Source organism: Sporothrix schenckii (genome assembly GCF_000961545.1).
Source record: "Sporothrix schenckii 1099-18 chromosome Unknown Cont44, whole genome shotgun sequence".
NCBI classification, from domain to species: Eukaryota; Fungi; Ascomycota; class Sordariomycetes; order Ophiostomatales; family Ophiostomataceae; genus Sporothrix; species Sporothrix schenckii.
In genome coordinates, this window is record NW_015971145.1 from 3,431,399 (window position 1) to 3,451,087 (window position 19,689).

At 53.8% G+C, this 19,689-nt stretch overlaps 6 protein-coding genes across 6 annotated transcripts; 3 read left to right on the forward strand and 3 right to left on the reverse strand.

Annotated features, from left to right (window-relative positions):
- Positions 1-790: 790 nt before the first annotated feature.
- On the reverse strand, positions 791-1,684 carry SPSK_09662 (protein transport protein SEC13; the record flags this gene model as incomplete). Its single annotated transcript, XM_016736234.1, has 1 exon — positions 791-1,684. The coding sequence occupies one exon, from the start codon at positions 1,682-1,684 to the stop codon at positions 791-793; it is 894 nt and encodes a 297-aa protein (XP_016587864.1).
- Positions 1,685-3,294: 1,610 nt separating this feature from the next.
- SPSK_09238 (uncharacterized protein) lies at positions 3,295-4,682 on the forward strand (the record flags this gene model as incomplete). Its single annotated transcript, XM_016735814.1, has 2 exons — positions 3,295-3,408; positions 3,558-4,682. 2 exons carry the CDS (start codon positions 3,295-3,297, stop codon positions 4,680-4,682), a joined length of 1,239 nt encoding a protein of 412 aa, XP_016587865.1.
- SPSK_09979 (uncharacterized protein) lies at positions 4,683-5,132 on the forward strand (the record flags this gene model as incomplete). Its single annotated transcript, XM_016736544.1, has 1 exon — positions 4,683-5,132. One exon carries the CDS (start codon positions 4,683-4,685, stop codon positions 5,130-5,132), a length of 450 nt encoding a protein of 149 aa, XP_016587866.1.
- Positions 5,133-6,855: 1,723 nt separating this feature from the next.
- On the reverse strand, positions 6,856-8,318 carry SPSK_09182 (uncharacterized protein; the record flags this gene model as incomplete). The annotated part of the gene is made up of 6 exons (XM_016735759.1): positions 6,856-6,952; positions 7,042-7,213; positions 7,292-7,690; positions 7,753-8,029; positions 8,105-8,155; positions 8,217-8,318. The coding sequence occupies 6 exons, from the start codon at positions 8,316-8,318 to the stop codon at positions 6,856-6,858; spliced, it is 1,098 nt and encodes a 365-aa protein (XP_016587867.1).
- Positions 8,319-11,824: 3,506 nt separating this feature from the next.
- Positions 11,825-14,329, reverse strand: SPSK_08596 (uncharacterized protein; the record flags this gene model as incomplete). The annotated part of the gene is made up of 1 exon (XM_016735188.1): positions 11,825-14,329. One exon carries the CDS (start codon positions 14,327-14,329, stop codon positions 11,825-11,827), a length of 2,505 nt encoding a protein of 834 aa, XP_016587868.1.
- Positions 14,330-14,451: 122 nt separating this feature from the next.
- On the forward strand, positions 14,452-14,799 carry SPSK_10067 (uncharacterized protein; the record flags this gene model as incomplete). The annotated part of the gene is made up of 1 exon (XM_016736625.1): positions 14,452-14,799. One exon carries the CDS (start codon positions 14,452-14,454, stop codon positions 14,797-14,799), a length of 348 nt encoding a protein of 115 aa, XP_016587869.1.
- Between the last annotated feature and the right edge of the window lie 4,890 nt (positions 14,800-19,689).

The following is a 19,689-nucleotide window of genomic DNA, read 5'->3' on the forward strand; positions in this document are numbered from 1 at the left end:
GAGCATTTGCAAACCTGGGCGTCATACTGGTCCCAAATCAGGAGACGACGGCGAGGAAGATATGTCCTTCTTTCATTATGGGCATCAAACTATTTCTTGGTGTGCCTCGTTGTCGATTACATTCACTCTTCCCTTAACATATTTCCTTTGTCATGACTCGTCTTTGCGTTTCTTTTCTTTCAGTTTCTTTTCAGATTTGCATTTACTTTCATCTCCTTTTGCACATTGTTTCTCTTGGCCTGTTGTTTATTTGATTTTGGAATATAGTATAACACTGCGTTCGATACGGCAAGCATGATATTAAAATACAACTTGGATCAATTTTCTTTTTTTTTTTTTTTTTTTTCGGGTTGCACACTCGTGTTTGCACGACTCTTCACAGATGGCCTCAATTTTGGCTACGTAGATATTCAAATACGAAAAATATAAATATAAAATAGGTCAGTTTTTTCAAGATTTTTTGTCATGGATTTTAAATTTAATAAATATTTTTTTTTTAAAAAAAAAAAAAAGGACAAGGATAACGTTAATATATACAACATACAACAACGAACAGAATAGACACATTTTGCTATTTCTCAGCAAAATCAACCTACCTTATGCCGACAGCTTTGATGAGTTATGCAAGCTAACATCACATAGGACAATAGTCGCGATTCCAAGTCTCGCCGTTGTTTTCATTTATATTCATCAAATCCCAGTCAATAGAGCAGAAATACTCCGTACAGGCCATAAAATAATAGACGACCAGATAAAACAGGCTGGCATTTCCCCTCCACAGTGTAATGACCTACGCGCCCATGGTTTTGACCGACTCCCATTCGCCCTTGAGGTTCTCTTTCCACATGGTAATCTTGTTGTTGGCCGTGCTGACGGCCAGCACGTTTCCGCTCAAGCTCCAGTTGACGCGCCACACGGCCGAGTCAAACTCGAGCACCTTGCTCGACCAGCCGCCGCCGCCGCCGCTGCCGTTGGCGCCCGGCGCCTGTGCGTCGGCCGTCCAGATGCGCACGGTCTTGTCCTGGCTGGCGCTCGCAATGTAGCTCTTTTGCAGGACGGTGGGGCTCCAGGCGACGTCGCGCACCCAGTCCGTGTGGCCCGTGAGCGGCTCGCCCTCAGCGACGTAGGCAGTGGTGGCCGGGTCCCAGGCCCAGATGCGCAGGACGTTGTCGCTGCCGCCGGTGACGAAGCGGCGGTTGCCGGCGGCGCTGGGCGAGGGGTTGCTGGAAATGAGGCTGCCGGCGGAGGTGGCGGGGGCCCAGGAGACGCCGTTGACGCCGAGGCCGTGGGCGGGGAAGGTGGTGTGCTCGAAGCTGTTGTCCTTGAACTCGAGGACACTGACGGCGCCGTCGGACGAGGCGCAGGCCAGCAGGCAGCCGGCCTCGTGCGGTGACCAGGCGACGAGGTTGACGGAGGCCTTGTGGAGGGCAAAGTCAAAGAGGCGCTGCCAGGTGCCGGCCTGCTCGCGCCAGATAAAGACCTTGCCGTCGTAGCTGGCCGACGCCAGGATGCTGCCGTACTTGGGATGGGCCCAGGACACGGACCAGACGGCGGCCTCGTGGCCCTTGAGAGTCTCTACTAATCGCTGGGTCTCGCCCTCGATCTCAAAGATTTTGATTTTGCGGTCGGATGAGCAGGTGGCCATGCGCCGGCCGTAGTAGTCGAGGGCAACGTCGTGGATCATGCCATCGTGGTTGGCGTTGGAGGCGGCTCGTGTAGCCTGGGGCACAGCAGGGGTTAGCAAAACGGGAGGCCCAAGGTTTGCATGAGCTCAAGTGTCTTGAGGCAGCGTGTGGCGGTCAGTGCCAACAGGTATTGCCCGGCTATGGAGAGGTCCGTACCATTGTGTCTCTGATGTGCGTCTAGGAAAGGCGGGAGAAAGGAGAATGGAAAAATAGAACAAAAAAGAAAGAAACAAAAGAGGTTGTCCTCGAGATTCGTCTATTGTTGTGACCGAACTGGTGTCGAGAACAAGGAGGTGGGGTGCAGAAGGTCAGCTACGGCAGACGGGAAGCTTGCTGCAGGGTACCTAGCAGAGGCTGGACGCGGAAATAGAATCCGGAAAGCTGGAAAAGGGCGACGTGGAGCTCGTCGTGGTAGTCGTAGTCGTTGTTCGCTTGCGCGTTTCGTTTTGCTCTCGTCTTCGCTGTCAGATAGAGTCGCCTTCGCTCCTGCCTTGTTATTGACGTTGAATGCTTGCCCCTTCCGCCAATCTGTCCAATGGGCCGCCTAGCTCCCCTATTGGAAGGAGCGTCCAGGCACTGGGGCAGGACAAATACTAATTCCGGGCCCGCCAAAAGGCAAGCTTTGGTCCCCACTTTTCCACCTCTAAATGGGAAGTAACAATGGTGAACAGAGGGCTCCACTCTTTCGACAATGGTTGACAAAGTATCTTGTCGTACTATTCGTAGTAATTACTGGGTGGCGGAGAGAATAGCGTCCTCGGGCCTCGCTGTCACAAGCTTGCGAATGCAGTGGATTGCGCTATTGAGGTGCGAGGTTGCGCCAAAGAACCAATAGAAAAGGCCAGCCCCAGCTTTATAAGCCAAATGTTCCCCATGGAGGCGGTATTGCAGGCGTTGCCGGCGGCCCATTCATTGCCTCGTGTTTTCCCGAGGTGAGCCGCTTTCCAACAACACCTCAAACATTCAACGACGTTTTGCGTGGAAAAGAAAGACGATAACAGCACGACGAAGACCGATAGAAGGCACAGAAAGCACACAAAGCGCGCCCTTGTTTATATTGACGACGCTCTTTCCTATTCAGAAGAGACAAACGGCCCGCGCCCCGCCCCCGGCGAGTGCTCCTTCCACGGCGTGCACGAGGCAGCGTCCTCTCTGTGCCTCCGCTCCACGACATCGTTGCCCTCGGAGAATGGCCCTGGCTGCGTCGTTTGTGTTCCAGCGTAGAGAGCCAAACCTGTTATAGATTGTGGCATTCCGGACCCCTCGCACTATTCCATTGCTGGCCAGCATTTGCGAGCGTCAATAGCAAGCGGCCCTCGTCCTATATAGTCGAGCACTGCTTTCTCGATCGCCGTATTATTCCTCGACACGAGACTCCCAACGATACGAGCATAAGGAATTCCAGTCGTTTGGCTACCCCGCTGTCTCCTCGTCTTCCCCACCTGTACAGCACCGTTCTTGTGTGTTGAGACTGCGTTCTCGAGACAAGTCACCGGCCTCAACTCACTCACGGCCACGCGCTGTTTATAGGGTGTCGTCGACTTTCACGGCAACTCATTTACCTCGTCATTCAAATACACGCTTGCTTCGCCATCTCATACCGGCAACAATGGCGGACAATCTCTGCGGCCCGTCGACGGCTCTCAAGAGCTTCAGCGAGCATGTCAACCGCGACCGCTCGGTGCATCAAGACCGCGCTGCGCCTGGCCGTGCTGGACCTTCGGTATGTTGTCCGATTTTGTTTTCCATTTTCGTGTTCCGTTTTCGTTTTCTGTTTTCCGTCTGCGTCGTGTGGTGTTGCCGCGTTTGCTTTGCCTATTTTGGCAGTCTGCTCACTGCCCCCCTCGTGACCACACAACTAACGCACTGCAGCAGAACTTCCGCTCCGCCCTAAATGGCACGCACAGCAACGAGGCAGAGGCTCGGGCGTTTGCCGCTGGTGGTGCTGCCTTCCAGGCCGAGCCGATGATGGGGCCTGACATGAACGGCCATGTGCACCCAGCAACGCTTCAGCAGATGGGCCAAATGGGACCGCACGCGCACCATCCACAAGCACGTTTTGCTGGCCCAGGCGGCGTGGCTCCCGTGCACGCCAACGGCGCTAGCAACTCTAACAACTGGGCCGCCGAGTTTGCGTTGTCTGGCACGGCAACTCACGTTGCTGCTCCTGCTGGTCCTTCACCCGCGGCAGCTGCTGCTGCTCGTGCGCCCTATGCTCCCCAGCAACCGCTGCAGGCCGTCAACCGTCTGCAGCACTTTTCTTCGGGCATGATGGCCCAGAGCCCCGCGTTTCTTTCTTCCTTGAACCAACCTTCTTTTGCAGGCACCCAACAATTCTCACAATTCAATTATTCTTCACCCTCTTCTTCGTACGCTCCTCAACCTGCTGCTCTCACCACCAGCACCACCGCCACCACCACCATGCCTCACATTGCCCCTCCTTCGCTGCTTGATAGCAACGCTCCCAGCGGCGTCGCTGGCCTCACCGAAGCCGAGCTTGAGGCCCGTTTTGCAGAGGCAGAGTCCAACTTCGATTTCCAAAACGAAATGGATGCGTGGATGCAACAGCATGGCCCCACGGCGGAAGAGCGCGGCGAGACGTCGGCAGCCCAGACGGAAGACGTCGACGCCATTCTTGAATCCCTCGCGGATGAGCTCGACGCCCAGCGTCTGGCCGAATCAGCGGAGGCTGCTGCGGCGGAACAGGCCGAGCAGGACCTGGCGCGTGACCAAGACGACCTGGCCCGCACGGCAGGCCAGATTGTCCACACGCTGGACGCTCACCCCAGCACCAAGTTCCAAGAGTCGTCCTTTATGCGGCTCATGAAGCGGATTCAGACGCGCGAGGTCACCGTCCAGGGCGACGATCTGGTCGACGAGGCCACGGGCCAGCCCATCGAGCAGCCGGTCCGCACGGAGATGGCTCCCACGACCACGACCTCGACCACCGCCGCCGCGGCACAGGAGTCGGAGACGACCAACGGCACCACGGCCTAGATGGCCCGCGCGCCCAAGACTGGTCTCCCACTCTCCAGCGCGACTGACGCGCAGGACACGCCTGAATCGGTTGACTCGCCCCATTCGCCGACTCTCACCGCCACTGCCGCCGCAGCTGCCTCGGCTGCCAGCCACATGGCCATTACTGATGCCTTGGTCCAGGCCTACTTGGCCATGGTGGTGAGCCAAGAGAGGACTGGCGGACGTTCTCGGCCCACAGGGGCCATTCCGGCCCAGACCCAGACCCAGACCCAGGCCCATCACCAGCCGCAGCCGCAGCCGCAGGAACAGCAAGAGATGCAGCAGGTCAAGGAGGTCTCGGAGCCCGGTGTCGAAACATCGACTGCTGCCAGCACCAGCACCAGCACCGGCACCAACACCAGAACCAGCGCCCGCACTGGCTTCGTCAACCGCAATGGTGCTGCCCGCAAATTTACCGCCAACCTCTGAGCTGGCCGTACCCGCCCTCTGTCCTCTCTTCCCCTTGAATCCCATTTTCTCTTGCTTGGTTGACCTGGTTGCTTTGTCCCGTTGTCCTGCATTTCTTCGTTGGCCGACATTGAAATGCTTTTTGATATCTTTGTTGAGCCAACGCTGCGAACGAGGAAGAGGATGGTGTTTCTCCCCACCGTGTGTCGCGTTTCTTCTTTTTTTTCCCCTATCTTTTGTCTCCCTTGTCGACACTCGCCTTCGCTTCGGTCTTGACGCTCTTACCTCTTACTCCGTCAACAGCCGATGCACTTACCTGGTGCCATCTGAAGAGCAATGAGTGTCTTTGCCGAGGTGGGAAAGGCTTTTCCTATTTAATTTATAGTTGTTCTTTCCGTTTGCCGCATAGTTGTTGCATAGTTCCACCGTTGCATAGTGCTGCATAGCTGGCTGCCGCGTTGTATCGGCTGCATTCTGCATACTCTTCTCGAGGCATCATTTGTTATCTGTTGTGTTTTTGCATTTTATTTTCGCGCATGCCGCATGGAAGATACCCGAGAGAAGAGGGAGAAGACGGGGGGAAACGGAGGCGAGGAAGACGGAGAGGTAAAAAGGGACAGGAGTATGGGCAAAGAAGTGGTCGAGGAGAGTCTTTTACATATTTGTTGCAACTTTCAAATCTAAGGCTTATGCTTTCCATTCTACCTATTTTTGTCCACAACTCGTAATGTCTAGCTGGGATCCCATTCAAAGAGCAATGTCGAGGCCAAGATGAAGGTATCGAGAGTTTGCGGCCTTTTGCTTCGGTTTCTTGGTAGCGAGACACGTCAATGCAGGTACCCGTTACAAGTGCTTGCTCATGTACTTGCTCGGTACATACTGCGTACTATTGCCACGTCTCGCGACATCCATGATACATCTACTACGTGTAAAGGGAAGAAAGTGCAGCATTCAGATTTTGGTCGGAGGACTGGATCCCATTACGCCTATTCACTACAATGGGCGGCGAGGAAGCCAAAGGCCGAGTCAGATATATGCCTTCAGCCAGAGGACAGCTGCTGCACCACCTGGCAGCCCGCTTGTAGCGTCTACCAGCGCTGTCAGTTTGCTACTGTCGCAGTCCACAGCGGGCTAAACACAGGGCAACGACGAGGGAGGGCTCCTAGAGGGGGGGAAAGAGGTGCTGTTGCTGGGCCACTGTGAAGGAAGGTGGGGTGGAGGATGGGTAAGGAAAAAAGACCTACCAGAACAACAATAGAAATGCTGGTGCATCATACCCTGCGGCCTATTGCTCTCTTTGTGTCGGTCTATAGAGGCCATCATAGATTTTTACCGAAGACGAGCACCAGCTCTGCAACGAGAAATCTGATGGCATATGGATGAGCAACTACTGGCACACAAATATAGCCACGACTAGTCACGTCGGGAGGCCTGTGTTCTACATTTATGCGCGTCATAATGTTGATTTTGGAAAGAAAGTATACATGGTTGTCTGCAGAAAGTAAAACAGGGTCGACCCGAGACTCTGGTAAGCACACAAACGCCCGTCTTGGCAGCGCTCGTATGTGTTTATTATTTTACAGGGGCCGAAACGAAGTCGCGTCCTCTACGGGAGACGCTAGATGTGAAAAGGAATGTGAAATGGAGCATAGGCGATGCCATGCTAAAGATATCGGTTCACGACAAGGGTAGACCAGTTAAGATCACCGCTTGCGTACCGTCAAGTACTCGTCGGTGATCCCGTTCAGTCGTCGTCGTCGTCGCCGAAACCGGGGAAGATGGGAGGCCCGACAGGTGTCGGGAACGGGTGCGGGGTGACCGTGCCCTTACCCTTGCCCTTGCTATTGATGGAGAAAATAGCATGTTAGAAAATATTCTCGGTCATGAAACTCATCAAAATGGTCAAGGAAACTAAACAAAAACAACATACCCCTCGCCCTCAGTGACGGTCACAGTCACGGTCGGCTCGGGAGGAGGTGGCGCGGCCTTGGATGTGGTCGTGGGCTTCACCGTCACCGTCACAGTGTGGGTTGGCTTCTTGTGCGGAGCTGTGACGACCGGGGGAATCGGGTGCGTGGCGGTCTCGTGGGGCGGGCTCGCGGCTGCTATGTTAGCCCATTGCCGCTACCATTTTGTCTTGTACGTTGCACAGTTCAACATCATATGGCGCAAGAACTTACAAGTGGGCGCAGGCTTGCCCTTGCCCTTTCCGGTGGGGGTAGGCTCCGGCTTCACGGGAGCGGGCTCCGACTTGCTAGGAGCGGGAGCAGGCTGAGACTTGCTCGGAGCGGGAGCAGGCTGGGACTTGCTAGGAGCCGGAGCAGGCTGGGACTTGCTAGGAGCCGGAGCGGGTTGAGACTTGCTCGGAGCAGGGGCTGGCTCCGACTTGCTCGGAGCGGGAGCAGGCTGAGACTTGCTCGGAGCAGGGGCTGGCTCCGACTTGCTCGGAGCGGGAGCAGGCTGAGACTTGCTAGGAGCGGGAGCAGGCTGAGACTTGCTCGGAGCGGGAGCAGGCTGAGACTTGCTCGGAGCAGGGGCTGGCTCAGACTTGCTCGGAGCGGGAGCAGGCTGAGACTTGGCTATAAAAATGCATTAGATGGAACAAAACGTGCAGTCGTTTGTACGCCGATAAGCAACTTACGAGGAGCAGGAAGGGGAGTGGGAGTGTGGCCAACCGGCTTAGCGGTGGTCGTCTTGATGGGAGGGACGGCACCGGTGGGCGCGCCCTTACCCTTGCCCGAGCCCTTACCCTTGCCAGGCGTGGGGACCGGCGCAGGCTCATCACCATCGTCGTCGCCATCATCATCGTCACCCCAGCCTCCACCCCAGCCCCACTGGCGGCGGCGGGGGCGCTCATGGTGCTTCTTGTGGTGCTTCTTGCGGTGCTTCTCGATCTCGTCGTCGTTGCGGAGCGCCAGCTATGAGAGACCAACCATTAGATTTCTGTCCTAGCTTCCAGGGCAAACTATAAACTTTTGGCTTCTCTGACTTACAGGGGAAACGGGTGTACCAGCAACGGGGACGGCCAGAATGGCAATGGCACCCTGTCATAATCGGGTCAGTCTGGAAACGAACAATATGTTGACGACGGTACGGTATGCATACAGCAGCGCGTCTGGCAGCCTCACCGGGCATCTGGAGACCAGACACCGTCGAGGTGGCCAGCAAGCCAGTGATGGCCAGCTGCGCGAACGAAGGAAGCTGCATATTTGCAAACTTTGGCTATATGTCGATTCTTCTGGCAAGATGGTCGTACGTAGATGCCGTTAAGACGCCGCGTGCTCGAGAAAAGCTAAAGGTCAGAGATAAAGTAATGACAAGGAGGCGGCTGATGATTGTTTTTTATAGCCCGTAAAGCGCGGTCACAACACGCCTGGGTCAGGTCCGGGGAGGAGAGAGGAGAGGGAGGGGTGATGCGCCATATACGGGCCGTTCTAGAAATTCATAGAAAGTTGTAAATACTCATCTCGGTACCTACCTGGAAAAACGTGGAATATCGCCGTATCCCCGGCTGCTCTCACTCTATGTCGCTCGGCATGGCAAATATCTCTTCATAGAGGACAATGTAGTCGAACGTAAGTCTAAATCGGCACAATATGGATAAACTGGAAGTTTACGTCGTCGAAAGACAATCACGCCTTCAGGTTTGGCTGTTTGCAAATTGTGGGATAGGAAGGTCAAGGCGTAGAAAGTTATGGCGAGGTATATTGCGATCAGGATATGCAGTGATACTGTCAGGATGAACTTAGTAGTAAAGTGGAGTGTGATACCAGAAGGTGATGCCCAGCGTACTGCAAAACAACGTTGGTGTACACATATGAGATAAATTGCCACAGTTCTTGAACAATGAGGACCGACCGTGCTTCCATATCTACACCGCCTTGGCAAGATCAGGATGATGAATGTCGACATTGTCGGAACCGAGAGGTGACATTCACAACGGCAAACTCGTCACCTTTGAACAATCAGAAGTAGTGTGCAGTCGGAAGAGAAGCGACGTGTTCCACTCATTTTCTTGTGCCGTTGAGTATATACTTCCTCCCCTTGAGACCTCCGCATGAAAGCAGACGACACGTATAGCGCTGGACGACAGACTTGTCTTTGGCTCAGCGTCGAGAGACGATTGTTTCTCATAGAAACCGGGGTCGAGACCGCCGCATCAGGTGTATTGGGGCTGAGGTGTACCGGCATTATCAACACTCCGTCTTGGTTGGGTCGAAGTCGATGAACCACGTGAAATGCGAAGCATCCTCGTCCTCCATGGATTTTGGTCTCGCCGGATAAGTGTGGAGAGAGAAAACCTTCTTTTTCATATAGCGGGAAGGTCAATTCTGCCGAGAGGTGTTTTTCTGCAGACGAACAGGATTAGAAACTGCAAGAGTTGAGGTCGCCAGGGAAATTGTCTGCGAAGGCAGAGTAGCAGAATATCAGGCGATAATGGCATGCAAGGGCAAAAGCAAAGACGCAGAAGCTTACCTGAAGCTGGGATCGGGGGATAAAAGCAAGCTGTTCGCCCGTCCCGCAACATCATCGGATATTGACGCGGCAATTCCAGGGGTACTATGGGCACTCGACGTGTCTACCATTACCGGGTCTTGGCGGATCCAAATAGCCATATGGGTGTAGAGTGTGCGCAAAGAGGCGAGAAATGGCGAAAGATGGCGAGAAGGTATTGCACAGTCACGATACGTTGTTCGAATTGATGATTGGAGGTGTTGTCATGTTCGGCTGTAAAGAGAAGGCCGAGACGAGAAAAAGAAGAATGAAGACGTGAGGTAGATATGACGATGGGTAAGGTACAGCAGGAAAGCACGAAGGGCTGTTTACACTGTCGTGCTACTTCGCGATTTCCCAATGTGGATTCTACAAGAGAGTCGCTCCTGCCGTTTGTTTTGTTTTGGAACGGCTTGCATCGCGCCTTCCCTCTGAAAACGTACCGACCAGGGCCCTGAGAGACGAAAAAAGCAGAGGTATCTCGACCTCCTTTTCTCGAGCCATAACATTGAGCAGATATGCAGATCCCCTTGCACATATATTGCACTGTTGTTGCATTTAACCGGACGAACGCAAGGCGACAACAAGCTTTTTTGTGAGCGAAATCCCCGACCGGAATTCAGGTACAGGGTTTGGCTACGTGCAATATTTATCGACCTCATCCAAGTCCCACTGGCACCATGACCTTTAAATTCTCTTAGCAGCAACAAGCCGCTCGCGAGGGCTATAAAATGGCCATTCTCTTCTATCCGTGCTGCAAACATCTCGTTCACTGGTCACACATATTCCTTAGATATGATGTGTGCGAAGTGCGAAGCTTGTAAGGACACCTTATCGATGGTCTGCCGTGAATAATGGTTTACTGCCACTGCCCATGTACGCGAAGAGAACACGAGTGGAGAAATTTACCGACGACATGAATTTAATCCAATTTCTCGAATACTACTTCTTTCCGTCATCATATGTATATATATTGTTGCCGCATTTTTGCAGTTGAGGGGTTCCCACATCATTGCTGCTGCTTGTTTACTTTTTGGTGGGTTTGTTCAGGGGGAGGTGCATGGATGCAGGTAGACACGCAAACCACTAACATTTAATAATGAGCAAAGCAAAAAAACAGATTCACCCATATATCCAAATGTATGTCCGCACTAATACGGTTAACCAGACATGCATGTTATAGAGGGCCTATTTTTGGTGCCCGGCTGCGGTTGAACTCAATCAAATCTAGAGGATATACTCTACTTGGCCCTCGACCCTGATATACATTGAAAAGAACCACATGGAAACCGAACGATCTGCCTCGCCAGTGCTTTCCTCTCTCGATATTGACGTCTTGATGCCACTCGCATCCAAAGTTTAAATTAAAGGATGTCCTCTGCCCCAAACGAACAAGACACTCTCGGGAATAGGGAAAGGGGAAGTAAGGAAAATAGGACGAATGGTGTTTTTGACTTTTTAAAGGTATGTTCCTTGCTTCCTTCTTCTCATTTTCCCAGAATCGCACTGGACGCTTGACACAGGGCACGGCATTGTCAGTTGCAAAGTGTAGCGTGTCTGAAATGTCTCACGACCTTAACAACTAGAAGTGTTGGATGTCCTCGGAGTAGAGCACGCAGCGGAAGGACGCCAGATATGCGAAAGAGTAGTAAGTTGACGGAAAGCATAGGGTTAGTTTGCATGTAATAATATTGTATGAACAACTTTCTTTCAGGTAGAAATCAATGCTGTAAGAATGTATTTTCCGTTTCGTGTAGCTCCTCTATCCCACGTGTGCTTCATAATAATACAAAAGAAATAATAACAGAAGAAAAAGACTTAGTATGACCCTGTTCACCAAAGTAATCAAAGCGATATAGTATAAAAACGCCATGCTGAATGATGTTAAAAGATCAGAAACAGATGGTGACAGTTGACTATATGACATATAAAAGATGCAAAATGCCGCGAGAAGAACAAAGAAAATCGGACAAATGAAATTAGGACAGTGCAGCCTGCACGACAAGAGGTGAGTTGGTGATACAAGGTAGTTTGGTGGTTTCTTTGGCGATGGTTGGTTTGTGTGTGGAGCTGGGGAATGTAAGGAACGTATTTGCCAAGCAACGCTGGTCTCGGCTGGCCTCGATTTTTCGTTTTTATTAGTAAACGACGGCGCCAAGCTCGGAGTGACAGCAGGCAAATCGTTTCCACTCAGAAATCCACCATGACATGAAAACACGTTAATGGGCGACGCCGTTCGCGCTACCGCCATTTCCGAGGCGTTTGAACCAATTGCCCAGGCGCTTCCAGCGCGCACCGCCGTTATTGCTGCTCTTTTCCATGACAGAGTCGGGTCGATGATGCCAGGCCATGCCGTTGGGGTTGTGGCGATGGATGTCAATCGGTGCTGCGCTCAGGTCAACAGGGCCGTGGTGCTGCATCATCGCCAGGTGGTCAGGGTGGGCCGCATCGGTAAAATCGTCCGGCATAGCATGGGCCAAAGGATTCGTGGCATAGTAGGCAGAGACAGACCGGCCGCCGCGAGGCAAGGACTGTGTTGCCAACAAGGCCTGGGTCTGCTGCAGATCGGGCGATGTGAACGACGAGACTGGCGCAGCAGCTATGGACGATGCTGCCGTGGTCGTCCTCGACGACGTGTTAGGCTGCTGTGAGTTCTGCTGGTGGTGGTACAGAGATGATGGCACGGGGGAGATTTCCTCGAGCATGACCTCGGGTGTAGCAGGTGCTTCGGACGGCGAGGGGGACGACTGGACCTTGGAAGACACCTTGGACGAAAACTCGCCGCTCAGTCGCGAGAATGCGCGGCTCCGACGGCGCGGGGCAATAAGAGCAGCCGGCGGCCGTTCCGAGTCGCTTGTGTCGGACAGTTGCATCTGTTTTCGGCGTTGGATGTAGGCAGCGCCCGTGCTGGATGCCTTCCGTGGAAAGATGGGCGTGCGCCCAGGTGCCTTGGGCGATACGGACGGTGATACATCGCGGTCGGGGATATCGATGGAGGGAAGTGTAGCCGATCGTGTCTTGTAGCGTGCAGACAAGCGGCGCCCGCGCTTGAAGGTGTCATCGCCAGCGTTGGTAGCATCGCCGGCCGATGAGTCAGGCACAAAACGGACACTGCCAGTAGCGCTCTTGATGCCCGAGGCATTGCTAGTTCCGGGGAAGGGGCAGTGTCCCCCTACGGTCTGGCCCCAACCGCACTGGAGGGCCACCCAGACTGCGCTGATCGAAATGAAGTTCTTCAGGGCGGCATCGACGGGAAGCGTGGTCCGTGCTTTGGCATTGGAGAGCATGGATGGAGCAATAGATGGCTGGCCGGCATCATCGTCGTGCGAGAGCTCTTCGTCGTTGCTGTTGTCAGCGTCGTGGGAGGCCGGAGACGGCGTCCAGGCACGCGAGGGCGGGTATCTGCTGGCCGATGGCGAGACCGTGGTGTAGGTATCGAGAATCTCAAGGGTCGTCCGCGTCAGGGTGCCTAGGATGGGGTGCCGTCTTGATTGCGGGTCAATAATACTGAACGTGAACTTGCAGTCATGTTCGGCAGTAGCTGCATGGTCGTCGGCCCCGGTTGTGGTGCATTTTGCATCAACAGCTGGTGGTGGTTTGGACATGTTACGGCTCACCCAGCGGGCGGTGGTTGTGTTGCCGTGTTCATCTACGCGGACAAAGTCAAAAGAGCCGGTAGGTAGCGCCTTTGTCGTCCAGACAGAGCCGTCTTCGAGTGCAATCTCGGACTGATCGCCGCGGCGCAAGGGACTCAGCACAGCAAGTAAAGCTCTGTGCTCGAAGCTGTCGTTCTCGTCGTCGCTCTCAGAACCGAGCAAACGGGAGTCGTAGTCTTCGCTCTGGACAAGGATGGTGTCGTGCAGGCCCAGCTCGCCGTTGATACCAAAAAGGCGTGGGAACCGTTTCGAGAACCGGGGTGCGGCAACGTTGCCAGCAAGTAGCGAAGACGGGTAGACGTCGATCACGGGCCGTGGCCGGCGGTCGGCCGAGAGCTGTTGCATTTGCATGAGCAGCGTCGGGCGGAGCCGCTTGAGAAGGTGCTTCTTCGTGCTCAGTTTTGGTGCTGGATGGGCGAGCAGGAACGTTGTACTCTTGCGGGGCGTTCGTCGGCGGCGGCTGGGCTTGGAGGACGCGGCGGAGCTGGGCGCCGGGTCGCTGGCATAGCTTGCCTCCGAGGCCGAGAACGAGGCCTCATCTTCGCTCATAGGTTCCGGCGCCTTGGGCAGGCGAGCCCGGGGCCGGGATGGTGTTGATAATCTCGGAGTGTTTGTGGAAAGAAGCGAGCGGGTGATGGGCCCGGTTTCTACGACTGGAGGGTCGTGGAACCGGACAACGGGCTCGGGTGGGAGCGACCGGTCACTCGTGAGAAGGCCTTCAGAGACGTGCCGTAGGTGCGGCTTGGGACGGAGCGGTCGAGCCGGGCGAATGCCATCCGAGTAGGTGCTGGAGCGGACAATGGATGGCGGCGATGAGGTGGCGGACGCGTTGAGACTGGGAATGGCCGTTGCCGAAGACGAAGTGACGGAAGGGTGGGAGACGGCAGAGGCAGAGGAAGAAAGTGCAGACGATGTGGATGCAGACGAGGATGCGGAGTTGGGCGAGGTAAAGGCAGACCGTAGCAGACGATTCCGTCTCGGGTCCGGCAAGAGTTGTTGATTTGATGGCCGGTTTGGTCTATTCGAGTACTCATGGCCATGAAGGCTGGCGCCCGAATGGAGGAACATGACGACTTATAATGAGAGACATGCAAGGCGACCGGAAAGACCGACCGGCCCTGGTGGTTGGGGAAACAAAATAAAATAAAAATAAAAATAAAATATAAAAGAACAAGTGGGAATAAACCAGAATGATGGAAAGAAACGGAACGGAGGTGTGTCGAGAAAACGATCGGTTTAGGTTGGCGGTGGTTGTAGTAACGAGGTGGGACGGGGCTAGGGTGCCATATGACGAGGCAAGTGGAGTGCACAAGAAGAACCCACCCCAGAAGGCCAGGTTCGAAGAAAGGGCTGAAAAGCTCTGCGGTAGAGACCCTAGAGCCCAGGCACAGATTCAGTTCGCCGACGGAGCTTGTCGGATACGCGCCGGGGTGACAGAGGCTCCGTGTGGTGCGTCTGTGGACGAGGGTCCAGGAGGTTGGCGGTGGAAAGAGGAAACGGGGAGCACAGAGCGTGAGATAGACGTACGACGTACGTGAGAAGGAGAATGAGATGCTTGAGCAGGGAACGAGAAACTGAAGGGAGCAGAGCCGGGATCCTAAACTCGAAAACGCAGCAAGCAGAAAGGAAACAGAAAGTAGCGAACAGAGAACGGAATGAATACAGAACACGACGATAAAGGATTCGCACAAACGACGAGAAAGTGTGCAGACAAAGCGGGCAACAACTCTGTCAGACGAGAGCTGACCAGCATCGACAAGCGTCAATGTATGTCTCTGATCAGACGCGTAGAGAGAAATTAAGACTGGCTCAAACCCGCTGTTTTCTCACTGGTAACTGCTGGCGGCTTGTGGGCTGGAATGACGCCTGGGCTGGCGTTGTGATGGTGTGGAGCAAGGGGGCCTTTGAGTACCAGTGAGAACACGAAATAAGAACACGAAATAAAAGAATAGGGGTCGCGGCGGCTTGGCTTCCCACTCAAGACTATCAAAAGCGAATATCAAGAGACAATGCAAAGATGGAACGTGTTTCTTGTCGATCTTGCGGCAGCAGCAGCAAAACGAACAAATAAGTGCCGCGAAACGAGAAACGAGAAACGAGGACGACAAAGACAACGGAGGAAACAAGAACACGAATAAAAGCGAGGGGCGCATCGAAATATCGCCCACAGCCGTTGTCAGAAGTCAGCAGCGTGGGAGAATAGGGTAAGGGGGAGAAGAGAGGTGAGGCGGCAAGCCAGGAGAAATGTAAAGGTAAGCACACGTACGAATGTACTTCTTTGGAAGGCGGCTCTCATAAGGTCGATGCCGGCAAGGCAGGAGCAGGGGTGCAAAGGGGTTGGGTGTGAAGAAAGACGGGAAAGAGTGACCCAAGACGAGCTAAAAAGAGCAAGAGTGACCCAAGGCGCCAGGCCAGTAGGCGACTGCCAAGACCCGAAGCCCACAGCCAAAAGGCGGGACAGACGCTGTTAAAGGCAAGAGGTGGAGTGAGAGGCGAGTGTCGTACTGGGAAGGAACGGTGAGCGGGATACTCGGAAGTTTTACGCTCCGCCAGGCGAGGCCATTTGCCAATGCGCAGATTAGATCTCACGGCAGCATTTCACGAAAATTGGCTCCATAAGACAGGCAGAGATCAGAGTAAAACATGTACGCTGACACTTTGCATCATGGGGTTGACGGGCACACACGAATGTGGGAACATTTTCCGCGCTCTATTCCTGTTTCCTCTCTTCGTGCGTCTGCTCGCCGCCTCTTTTTTGCAATACATCCGCAGGCAACATGTCAAGATGTTAAAAAGAAATAAATTACACAAAATACATAACTGTCCTGCAAGTATGCGGAGGACGGGGTCCGCGCGTTAGTGACCCGCCCGTTTAGTACTCGATAGTGAGCTGAGCAATGCTTCGTATGAGCGGCGTTGCTGAGGGTGGTGCAATTCAGCTTGATGACTGGTTTGGGCAATTTAGATTACCATGTAAGGAAAGGTCGCCCAACATGGAGGGTCTGAAGAAGGTGGCTTATTTGGAACCTGGCAAGTGGTGGAACGACGTAAGGACGGCGAAGATACTCACTGGGGATGAGCATCTGACTTCAAGAAAAGAACAGTTCACAAAACGTCAACTGCACGACACAAGGACACAGTGCCACCAAGAAGTCTCGACCCCGGCCCTTTTCGTGTTTTCATCATACTCGCCTGCCGAGCCACTTATACGCGAGAGCTTCCTTTGTCCTTCGAGTTCCGCCGTCACGGCGAGAGGCTAGGTCGAGGGAGACAAACGAAACAGGGACCGAGTCAGATTGCCAGGCCCTCTTTGTCGAGCGTCGCCTGACAGCCTAAAAGCGCCCTCAAAAACGCCCTGAGAACGCCCTGGGCAGCGAGCGACCCGAGTGTGAGGTAAGATGCAATACAGCCACCAACTACATGCCGCCTGTGAACAAAGTATCTTTGCTCTCAAAGCGTTATGCTAATTGTGGAGACTTTTACTCTATGCCGCGAGAAAAGAAAACGGCCAACACGAGGCCAATGATTGGGACGACCGGACGCCACAAAAACGGGGCAACTTTCCAGCGATCTGACATAATATGAGCCGACGGAGTGGTGTGCGGCTCTTTGAAGGCATGATTGACTCTGTTTGTCCCGCCGAAACATCGGACGCGTTTAGTCAGACTTCTCTGTGATGTAATTACTGCTTCGTTCGCTGCTCAGGCCCCTTCAGCGACTGTCTGATTTTTTTGTTCAGCCACAGCTATGTCCTTCCGTGCATACAACATGCCACCTGCCTTGTAACATATCGGAGAGGAAATAGTGCAAATATTTCTGTACGAAATACGGTGTCAGGATTCTCTTACATTGACAGTTCGCCTGTCAGTTTCTCCACTTGGTGCATATGTTGGGCGAAGCTGGTCTTGGCCATTGTTATCGTGCCATGTAACACTCTACAAAACAGGTTTGTGAGGTAACTTTTCGATCTCGACCGTCGAACATAACTCGAAACATGTCCCGCCAATGAAATAAATGCATGTATAGAACTTTAGCAAGTACCGCTGTCTTCTTCTTCTGGGGCCGTTGTGTTGTGCAGCCGAAACCGCGTCGAGAAAGGTCGGGCGAACGCTTCCAAACCCAGCGAGCATCACTTGTTGCGTGCCGTCGTTTCCCACAACGGCCGCCGGGGAAGCGGTGCCCCGGAAGCGGTGCCGTAAGGTTGGGGTCTGGCGGGCTTTTGCGGCCCGACTCTACTGGTACTTACTTCCACGCAGACCAGTCCAGGTCGATCGTACCGTCCAGTTGCAGGTGTTCGTCGCCCCACGCCTCCAACCCATCGGAGTTGTCTACGCAGTCCACAAAGTCGACCATATTTTTACGTCCAACTTTTCAAGAATAGGACGGGAGAGGTCACATGATGGGACTTGCAAGACCTCCAGCTTTTCATTGGAGAGCATGAGCTGCAGAAGGGAACAAGTTATGCATCATGTACAACGGATATAGACAGTGCCGAAAAGACGGTACAGTGGAGTTTAGTTTCGGCAGGTCACAGCAGGCCGCAGCAAGGTGTAGGACATCGATATTGAATTACATTTGCTCTGGCAGATGTCAGGTCAGATGAATACTCCGTATATCCGTTCAAGCTTGCTCGACGTGAGGTGAGACTCGGCCAACGAGACTTGCCTGCGGGCTTGTAGGTTGCAGCTACCAGGCAAAGTCTAACCAACAGCCAGGCTCGCAATACAGTGGTCAAACATGTCGACGTATCGTTTTGGATTCGACAATGGCAAAGAGAATTGAGGCGATCAGGAGGCCCAGAGCACTGGCCACATTGGCCACACCGGCCACATAGGCCGGTGCAGCCACATCTGGGCCAGGAAAGCTTGCCCAGGCATTCAATGGTTCGCTGTCTCCAAGTAAACGCAAAACGGAAAGTCTGTTGAATTAGCAATGTTCCACGCGCCCCGTCCCAAAACTGTCCCAACCCACGCACCGGAACCCGCGGAGTGACCAAATGACAGGCGGTAGACTCGATTTGGTTTTGCTGCTGTTGTCCCATCTAGTTTTTCTAGCGATATTTTTCCCCTTCTATTCCTTTGACCTTGTTCTTCGTCTCAGCGGTGCGATTTCTTGGCTTCTCTTTCCCGCATTGGCGAATCGTGAAACCATTTTTGTCATCCGCCTGCCGCTAAGATGAACGGATAGCAAAATTAACTTTTTCTTGCAAAAAAAATAATGGGCCTGGATCCCCACATGGTCCCAATGACGGTTGCACAAACGATCGAATCACCGGCAACACAATACGATATACGGCGAACGACCTCGCCACACGCTTCGCACCGGTCGTACTTTGAAGTGTGCATGTGCATGATGCTTGGGTTAGCGCGTGCATCCGGCACCCATCTGGCGCTTCGGTGTGGCACTTTACATTTGCTGAAGAGGCACATTGAAGACGACGCTCTGAGACTTCGGACAGGGAGCAGATAAGAGCCTGCGAGTGGATTTCTCGCCTGGGCAGATCCAAAGCAACAGAAACACCGTAATGGGTCTCGTGATCGTCCCATGCAATGGCTTGGAAATCGCAACCCGGCCGCGCCTTCCGTTTCTCTTTCGTTGATAATCACAGGGAAGGCGCGGAGGATATATTGCGAGCGAGCCGGAGGAAGGACGTAGTCTAACAAACAGCAAAGTAGGCAGTCGCGACAGAAATCACTGCTCTGGCCATAGCTGGAACAATAAAAAAATAAAATAAAAAAGTGAAATTGTATCCCGTGGACCACCCCCACGAGACATACGTAGTCCCCAATAACAAAGCGAGACATATGCCTCCTCCAACAACCCTCGCGCTCAAACGTCAGTCCCGTTCGCCGGCCGTTCGGGCGTTTCGTACATTTTTCAACAGTGGGATCCGCAGGGGCGCCCACAGGGGGGGTCACATGCCTCGGTGCCCGCTAGTCCCCGAAGCCCGACGGCGGCGGTCGATTACTGTGCACATCCAAGCGTTAGGCGGTAAAAATGCACCTTATGGAGCCTAATAGCAGGTGGGTCTCCCCTGTGCGGTCTCAGTAGGTCCTGTCCCATGCTGATTAGTCGTGCAGAAAGCGACAAAACAACGACTGACGTTCCACGTTCCAGAACTGAGCCAGACTCACCGTCTGCCATTGCTTTGTGGGACTAAGACAGGGCAGGCAAAACAATAGAGTACGAATTACGACAAACCACACGACAAACTACGGGGCCGCCACCATCGTTGCCGAGGCGCGCCACTCGCGCGTTCACACTTCAAACCGCTCTTTGTCTTCCACGCGAAGCTAAGCTCGACGCGGAGAGTTCCGCCTCCTCGGCCGACCCACGGAAAACCCAGCTCGACGCACAAGCTTGACAAAGCCGTGCTGAGATACTGCAGAATTGTCCAAGTACGTGGTGATCCCCATCGACATTCCAGG